Below are 9,786 nucleotides of genomic sequence, written 5' to 3'. Positions count from 1 at the left end.
AGATGTGTTATAGTGATCAGATAAAGACAGAGGGTAGAAAATAGGTCACCAAAGATGGTAAACACCTCCAACCGTTTGACCCGAGTGCCACCCCTCCTGTCTCTTATACACATCTAGATGTGTATAAGAGACAGGTGTGTGTGTGTGTGTGTGTGTGTGTGTGTACTGTTGACAAACGGTCTCTATCGATCCCTATTGTCTTCAGGGTTTMAACCTGGTGGTATATAATGAATAATTGATTGATTGAATCATATTTGATTAATCCCCACAAAGAAATGAGTTTGTCACTAAGGAAAGACATTAAATATGTAAGAAGATACTACAAAGACGTACAGTATATTATCTACATAGAGAGGGTTTAAAATGGGTCAAGGTAAGAAGATTCATGCACTCAGGCGCTCTCCTTGGTTGTAAGGCTGGACAGTTTAAGCATCTCCTCTTGCTCCTCCTTTTCTTCCTCTTCCCTCTTCTCCCGTGCCTCTCCCTCCACGTGGTACCCCACCATCAGCTGGTACACCATCATCCCCACCACCGCACCAATGAAGGGGGTAAAGATAGGCACAAAGAACCAGTAGGAATAAGCTCTGTGGGAGACCAAGACAGAGACAAGGTTGTATGTCTATGCAGAGTAAATAGTGAGAGCAGAGTATCTTTAACTTATGGTAAGATACAAATTCTCATAAGACATGCTTTAAGTCATTATTAGAAAGAAAGAAAACACAGAAAGTGAAAAACAGGAGAAAAACCCTAAGGAGACTCACGTGAAGACCTCGCTACCCCAGCCAGCCAGGGCAGTAAATATGCGTGGGCCCAGGTCTCTGGCAGGGTTGACAGCATAGCCCGAGTTGAAGCCCATGGACAGACCGATGACCAGCACCACAAAGCCCACCGTGAAAACCTCCAAACCCCGGGGAATAGGGTTGTTGTAGGGGTCCACGATGGCCAGGATACACATGATCAGGGCAGCCGTGCCTATCATCTGTAACACAGCCAGGCTCAGTTGTATATGGTTGATGTGTGTTTTGTTGATTAAATGTGCTTGTTGTTGTTATGTACTATGGTTTCCATACAGGATATTAGTCCATATAACTTATTGTGATTCWGAGGCTGTCCTAATATGGATGCACTAATATACTATAATATTGTGAATGTACCTGGTCAAAGAATCCATTAACCAGAGTGAGATGTTTGGAGGGGTAGGTAGCAAAGATCCCAGCAGTGGCATTCTCCCCCACAACGATCAGTGTTCCTTGGCCGTAGTCCCACAATGCATCTGGAGAAACCATGGCAACATATAAGATACCCCATTGTGTGTGGTACAGTACCATCTACAGTAGCTGTATAACCTTGAAACTCCCTTAGGGAGAAAATAACAGTTATTTAAGTCTAAACTTTGAAAGTCTTGAATGTTTTCGGTGGAACATGGCCACTAGAAAAACTGTTGTTGTTTGGACATTTCTCATCATAAAACATTTCCAAATTCCCCTCACCAAAATACATGCCAAATATGATCCCAGATCCCAGGAAGGCCCCCAGAGTCTGGAATAAGAAAAACACAGGGAACTTCCTCCAAGGTTCTCTCCCCAATAGACAGAGAGCGAAGGTTACAGCTGGGTTCAGGTGGCCTCCTGTGACAAAGAACAATTTGGCAAATGGTGAATGGCCATTTCTCAGTTTCATTCTATTCCATTTACTCTGAGTAAAAAACACCCAAGACCATCTCTCTTTAAACCAAGTCTCCTCCTGCTTTTCTCTAAATGAGAGAAAACAACCCAAGCATATCAAGACCATAGATGATTCTCTTAAAATCTTTTCTCAGAGTGGAAAAAAGGACCCGAGACTATCTGCCATAATAGTAGACTCAGTAAATACCTGTTAGGATGGCAGGTGTCTGTGACACACAGTAAATTGGAGCAATGAAAAGGCCCCGAAAATGATCCCATGAAGCTACAGTAGATTTGCCCTTTAAAACCTTGAAGTAGAAAACCTAATGAACTGTTCAGACTGCGCATTCACGTAGGTGTCGGTCTCCCTCCTCTCACCTTGCGTTTGCAGCTTAAATTCCGGCATGGTAGGAGGTCCCTAATTATACAAGTCTTATTTTCACAGCTGCCATCTGTATTAGAGGGCGACAGCCTCATTATAAAGGCATCGAAGATGTGGGAACAAGTGAACTGCGGAACTCTGTGCTGCCTGCCTTTTGATTTGCTTTTATAGTGAATAAAGAAATAACGCAATTTGTAATTTCACAATTTCCTTTCATTCATGGACCCAATAACGTTGAAATTTGAGGGGCAAGCGAGTGTCATTCTTTGTTTCTCTGTATGCCTCTCGGATTTCCACTGTTTGCATTCTCTCTCTGTCTCTAAATATTGCAGTTGAAATTACTGTTAGTTTACCTTAGGTAGAATGTGTCTGTCACAATAGTTAACTGATCACTCCCAATAGACTTGCAACTATCAGACAGTAATGTCTGGACTAATGAAAACTCTGCTTTTCCTGACCTTTGATTTCAGAGGAACTAAGAGTGATAATGTGCCCCCATCACCTGAGACCTGTCCGGTGACCAGTATGCCCAATGTGGCAGCGAAGCCAAAGGCAAAGTTGACGGTGAGGAACATTCCATGGGAGCCACCACTCAGCACCAGCTGGGCCACTGCACCACAGCCAAACATCTACAGGGAGAGGAGAGAGACATGTGAGATGAGAGACCCTGCATGGGTTACCAAAGCCATGTGAACATTGTAGTGTGTTGTGTTACGTTTTGTTGATGTTTACACTGAAACCCCCCCAGTAAAGGAATACACTATATATAAGGGTCATCTTCATCATCAACAAGTTTACTATGGCATGCGCATCACATTCAGATAGTCTGTAACTAATTGTGTAGACATTTTCTGTGTAGATTAGTGAGAATGGAGGATGCATAGAGAATAGCCTGTTCCAGTCCAGTCTCTTTCTGCTTTAGTCAGCTTGTTGTCCGGCCAAAAACATTTTCAATCAATTTTTGTCTGAGTGCCTTGTGCACTCAGGATCCCAAAAATGCCTGTGGTCGAACGGTGGTCCATTGCTTATTTCAAATTAGTTTTAAGACTTTTCCAACTTTAATTCTGTATAGTGATCAGATAAAGACAGAGGGTAGAAAATAGGTCACCAAAGATGGTAAACACCTCCAACCGTTTGACCCGAGTGCCACGGAGGTGGCCATTAAGCTTACTACAGATCTTGCCTGAGGTGTGACTTACATTGACGCGAGAAGCCGTGCTTGTGTCGTTTTGAATGTGCTACGGAGCCCATGGGTGGTGTGTGTGTGTGTGTGTTGATATGGGTTTGCTGCGGGGGCCGTGATGGTGTGCAGTGGTGGTCGCTGGTTGGCTGATTATCTGGCGCAGGCAGGTCATACAATTGAAGTCAGAAGTTTACATACACCTTAGCCAAATACATTTAAACTGAGTTTTCACAATTCCTGACATTTAATCCTAGTAAAAATCCCCTGTCTTAGGTCAGTTAAGATCACCACTTCAAATCAAATCAAATTTTATTTGTCACATACACATGGTTAGCAGATGTTAATGCGAGTGTAGCGAAATGCTTGTGCTTCTAGTTCCGACAATGCAGTAATAATGATGGTACAGAACGGCATAGGCAAGATGCAGTAGATGGTATAGAGTACAGTATATACATATGAGATGAGTAATGTAGGGTATTGTAAACATAAAAGTGCATAGTTTAAAGTGGCTAGTGATACATGTATTACATAAAGATGGAAAGATGCAGTCGATGATATAGAGTACAGTATATACATATACACTATATTAAGTGGCATTGTTTAAWGTGGCTAGTGATACATTTTTGATCAATTCCATTATTAAAGTGAGCTGGAGTTGAGTCAGTATGTTGGCAGCAGCCACTCGATGTTAGTGGTGGCTGCTTTATTTTAAGAATGTGAAATGTCAGAATAATAGTAGAGAGAATTATTTATTTCAGCTTTTATTGATTTATTCACATTCCCAGTGGGTCAGAAGTTTACATACACTCAATTAGTATTTGGTAGCATTGCCTTTAAATTGTTTAACTTTGGTCATACGTTTCGGGTATCCTTCCACAAGCATCCCACAATAAATGGTGTAACTGAGTGAGGTTTGTAGGCCTACTGACTCGCACACACTTTTTCAGTTCTGCCCACAAATTTTCTATGGGATTGAGATCAGGGCTTTGTGATGCCCACTCCAATACCTTGACTTTGCTGTTCTGAAGCCATTTTGCCACAACTTTGGAAGTATGCGTGGGGTCATTGTCCATTTGGAAGACCCATTCACGACCAAGCTAACTTCTTGACTGATGTCTTGAGATGTTGCTTCAATATATCCACATAATTTCCCTACCTCATGAAGCCATCTATTTTGTGAAGTGCACCAGTCCCTCCTGCAGCAAAGCACACCCACAACATGATGCTTCCACCACCGTGCTTCACGGTTGGGATGGTGTTCTTTGGCTTGCAAGCTTCCCCCTTATTCCTCCAAACATAACGATGGTCATTATGGCCAAACWGAGGACAAAAAGTACGATCTTTGTCTCCATGTGCAGTTGCAAACCGAAGTCTGGCTTTTTTTATGGCGGTTTTGGAGCAGTGGCTTCTTCCTTGCTGAGCAGCCTTTCAGGTTATGTCGATATAGGACTCATTTTACTGTGGATATAGATACTTTTGTACCTGTTTCCTCCAGCATCTTCACAAGGTCCTTTAATGTTGTTCTGGGATTGATTGGAACTTTTCGCACCAAAGTACGTTCATCTCTAGGAGACAGAACGCGTCTCCTTCCTAAGCGGTATGATGGCTGCTTGGTCCCATGATGTTTAAACTTGCGTACTATTGTATGTACAGATGAACGTGGTACCTTCAGGCGTTTGGAAATATCTCCCAAGGATGAACCAGACTTGTGGAGGTCTACAATTTGTTTTCTGAGGTCTTGGCTGATTTCTTTTTGATTTTCCCATGATATCAAGCAAAGAGACACTGAGTTTGAAGGTAGGCCTTGAAATACATCCACAGGTACACCTCCAATTGACTCAAATGATGCCAATTAGCCTACCAGAAGCTTCTAAAGCCATGACATCATTTTCTGGAATTGTCCAAGCTGTTTAAAGGCACAGTCAACTTAGTGTATGTAAACGTCTGACCCACTGGAGTTGTGATACAGTGAATTTTAAGTGAAATATTCTGTCTGTAAACAATTGTTGGAAAACTGACTTGTGTCAGGCACAAAGTAGATGTCCTAACCGACTTGCCAAAACTATAGTTTGTTGACCAGAAATTTGTGGAGTGGTTGAAAAACGAGTTTTAATGACTCCAACCAGAGTGTATGCTAACTTCCGACTTCAACTGTATATTCAACCAAGCAGCATGGTGGATCATACCGAAACATACTTTGGTGCCGAGTTTCCATGGGAAGATATAAAGCTTTCTATATGCCTTTGATCAGGAGTGTGTTGTGGTAGGTGGGTTATGGTGGCTATTGAAGATCCTAGCTAGATATCTACCTGTGGAGCTTTCTTTAGAGCAGAGAAGACCTGCCTTCAGGCATCCACGTCCAGGGGAGTTCTGTTTGCCAGGGGGGCATAACGCTTCACTCAGTAGTGTGGCCAAACAGCGGATCAGACATCAGTTACACCTCTCACACTGCAGGCTAGGAAAATACCAGATGGCATGACCACCCCCTCTGGTATCTTCGCTCCAGCTACTGTTGTTGTGCTGTGTGATGGTTACCATTGGAAACGGTTGATACCAGGTAGCTGTTTGTGTATTAATCTCACATGCTTTATTTGGATTGAGCTGAATACCAATGAGGCTGCTAGTGCCTTTCAGTTACCTACGTGAACGAGTTGGTTCCATGACAATTATCTGTCACCTTGGAGGGCAGTATACAATTCTATTCTATTCCGTAGGTTTGTCTCATATAGGCTGGGTTTTGAGTTCTCCCTACAGCGGTATGCATGTGAATATGTTTGTGCATTAATTATAGATCAATTTCTATATTTTACAGACAGATACCGTGAATCCATGTAAATATGGAATGTAATATCAACAAGGAAGTATTAATAATTCTCTGATTACTTCACTTTCTCTCAGAATTAATTACCTGGTTATATGGAAAGCAATATTATTTAAATGCATTAATTTAAAGTAAAGGAAGTTCATTTTCAGTGTATGTTTTTCATGTCGAAGACTAAGTCATCAGAGGATTTAAAATACTTTATAAACAATCAATTGGGTTAATAACCTGCTTCATCTAGATTTTGGAGGACATTCTTCTCACACCCACAAGCTGTCAATCAGCTCCTACTTGTTGGATAGCTAATGATAGTATGGCACTGRGTTTCCTATTGACAGTCAACCACTCATAACACTGAGGTCGATGTCCGGTGACATCATCCCATTATATTAAATATAAARCTGTGTGTTTACGCTAGAGACTTCCTTTTTTTGCATGAGCTGCGTTTCAATCCACTGAATCTGCTGATGTAGACCTCCGCTTCCCGAGATGGGTGTTTGTCAGACATGAGAGGATGCCGAAAAACGTCTGTAAAGTCTTAACGTTTTGAGCTAGAAGCTATTTGGATGATCCAAAGCTGAAACTCTCACGAACGCAGACATGTTAGCTGTTTTGCTCTAAGACGCCCACAAGATTAATAAGACTTGTCTGAAGGTAACCTGGTACTGGGTGGTAAAAATGAATAGAAGTGAATAGGGGGTAGAATGTGCCAAAACTAAAGTGGTTAAATACAGGTCTCAGATATAGGAAAAACACTTCAAAGCATACTTACTTCACTATGACCATCTTAAAACAATTCCATATGTTAGCTTAGTAGATATCGCCCTCTAAAGGCTTAGACTTACATAGGTAATGCTACTCTAGTGATGTGGTGAGTGGGGACTGTTCTACGAGTATCAGGGTTCCCAAGCACTCTGCAAGAGCCTGGCGTAGCAACATGTGGCYGATCTGAAAGGTCCTCACTAGCTTGTCCATAAGTGCCTTCTGTTTTCCCATGAAGCAGCTGTGACAGGGTCGTCCAGTGAGAACAGGGTCYGTGGCAGAGGCACAGGGCTGACTAGGAATGTGTGTGAAGGAGGGCCGTGTGTCGACTCTATAAGATCTCAGAAAAGGATCCCTCCCTTGTTAAAAAAAACAAACCAAAAAAACAAACAAAACACAGCTCTCCTGGATTTTGAACCCCTCCCTACTCATCTCCACCCATATATTTTTRCCCTTCATTATTATTGTTTTCAAGTCCTCCTTTTCGACTTTTTCCTCCTCTGCTTTCTTGAAAATGTCCTCCCTTGTTGTCAGATGGATTACTACAACTACTCCACTTTGTGTTTTGTAACTTGGTGTAACGACCGTCAGTAAGACCAATGAGCTGATCGTGGACTACAGGAAACGGGGGGAGACCATGCCCCCCATTCATATTGACGGGGTTGCAGTGGAACAGGTTGAGATCTTCAAGTTCCTCTGTGTCTATAACACTAAAGACTTAAAATGATCCTAACACACACGCACAGTCGTGAAGGCGCAACAGAGTTTGGCATGGGCCCTTTAAACCGCAAAAGGTTCTACAGCTGAACAATTGAGAGCATCCTGACTGGCTGCATTACTGCCTGGTATGGCAATAGTACCGGCCTTGAACACATGGCGTTACAGAGGTTGTTGSGGACAGCCCAGGACATCTATATCAGGTAGTGTGGAAGGAAGGCCCATAAAATGGTTAACCAATGAGAGTCTAGCCGGGGGATCTTGAAATATCAAAAAAATAGCTCAGTATGTCATGCTGGTATAAAGGATTTGGAGACAGGTGCAAGAATACACAATGGGGGTTTTTAATACATCCAAAACAAACACGTACACAAAACACACAAATACACCCAAACAAAAGAGCTAGGGTAAACCTTGTTGAACGACARGATACCCGTAATACACAATATATAAAACAGGCAGCATAACAGCTACACCAAAGAAAAGGTACTCACATGACCAACGGACATGGGAACAATAATCGACAGGACAATGGTGAACAAAGGGCACACTTATACAATTACTAATCAATGGGAATAGGGACCAGGTGTGCGTAATGACAGTTCCGGAGGGATCCGTGACACAGTAGCTGAGCATGACTCTTATCTACCACCATAGTGCTGGCCCAAATGCTGTGAGCCGCCATATACGTGTGATATCTCTCAACATTATTACTGGGTTTCCATCACTAAGCAGAGAAGTACAGCTCATTAAAAAACTATTACCACTGCTAACCCTAATACTAACTTTAACCCTAAACCTTTTTTCCTCAGATTTCAAGTTATCACCTTCGACCTTAGCTGGGAAGCTGACACTATATATCTATTTTTTTATTTAACAAGGTAAGCTAGTTGAGAACATGTTCTCATTTACAACTGCGACCTGGCCAAGATAATGCAAAGCAGTGCGACACAAACAGCAACACAGAGTTACACATGGAGTAAACAAGCGTACAGTCAATAACACAATAGAAAAAAACAAAGTCTATATACAGTGTGTGCAAATGGTGTGTGCAATGACCAATCAGGCTTGTTATAGCTTCCTGTTGATACTAGCGTTACCTAGCATGCTGAGGGCTTGTTTATCACTCYCATGGTGATTAGCTGTTGGCTATCAAGCGTGGTATCACTTAATAAACATTCTGTTGGAGAGAGCTTTCAGACAACTCAAAACCTAACCGAGCCAACTCCATGTTTCACTGTAGGTATGGTGTTCTTTTCTTTGAAAGCGTCATTTTTTCATCTGTGAACATAGAGCTGGATGTGACGTGCCAAAAAGCTCCAGTTTTGACTCATCTGTCCAAATGACATTCTCCCAGAAGAATTGTGGCTTGTCAATATGCATTTTAGCAAATTGCTGTTTGGCTTTTTTATGTTTTTCTTTCAAAAGTGGAGTCCTCTTGGGTCTTCTTCCATGGAGCCCACTTTGCTAAAAAGTGACGGATGGTGCAATCAAATCAAATCAAATGTTATTTGTCACATACACATGGTTAGCAGATGTTAATACGAGTGTAGCGAAATGCTTGTGCTTCTAGTTCCGACAATGCAGTAATATCCAACGAGTAATCTAATCTAACAATTACCTTATACACACACAAGTGTAAAGGAATGAATAAGAATATGTACATAAAAAAAATATATATATGAATGAGTGATGGTATAGAACGGCATAGGCAAGATGCAGTGGATGGTATAGAGTACAGTTTATACATATGAGAAGAGTAATGTAGGGTATGTAAACTTATAAAAGTGGCATTGTTGAAAGTGGCTAGTGATACATTACATCAAGATGGCAAGATGCAGTAGATGGTATAGAGTACAGTATATACATATGAGATGAGTAATGTGAAGTGGCATTGTTTAAAGTGGCTAGTGATACATTTATTACATCAATTCTTCCATTATTAAAGTGGCTGGAGTTGAGTCAGTATGTTGGCAGCAGCCACTCAATGTTAGTGATGGCTGTTTAACAGTCTGATGGCCTTGAAATAGAAGCTGTTTTTAAGTCTCCCGGTCCCTGCTTTGATGCACCTGTACTGACCTCGCCTTCTGGATGATAGCGGGGTGAACAGGCAGTGGCTTGGGTGGTTGTTGTCCTTGATGATCTTTTTGGCCTTCCTGTGACATCGGGTGGTGTAGGTGTCCTGGAGGGCAGGTAGTTTGCCCCCGGTGATGCGTTGTGCAGCCCCCACTACCCTCTGGAGAGCCTTACGGTTATG

General features: G+C 42.1%; 1 protein-coding gene across 1 annotated transcript; it reads right to left on the bottom strand.

The window, feature by feature from the left end:
* Positions 1-391: 391 nt before the first annotated feature.
* On the bottom strand, positions 392-7,046 carry LOC111963630 (aquaporin-3-like). Its single transcript, XM_023987146.1, has 6 exons — positions 6,942-7,046; positions 2,549-2,675; positions 1,491-1,628; positions 1,155-1,273; positions 762-979; positions 392-584 (listed from the first exon to the last, which is right to left on the bottom strand). Exons 1-6 carry the CDS (start codon positions 7,044-7,046, stop codon positions 392-394), a joined length of 900 nt encoding a protein of 299 aa, XP_023842914.1.
* Between the last annotated feature and the right edge of the window lie 2,740 nt (positions 7,047-9,786).

This window comes from Salvelinus sp. IW2-2015, linkage group LG5 (genome assembly GCF_002910315.2).
Source record: "Salvelinus sp. IW2-2015 linkage group LG5, ASM291031v2, whole genome shotgun sequence".
Lineage (NCBI taxonomy): Eukaryota > Metazoa > Chordata > Actinopteri > Salmoniformes > Salmonidae > Salvelinus > Salvelinus sp. IW2-2015.
The sequence above is the reverse complement of the archived record's forward strand: the minus strand, read 5'-3'. Positions and strand labels throughout refer to the sequence as shown.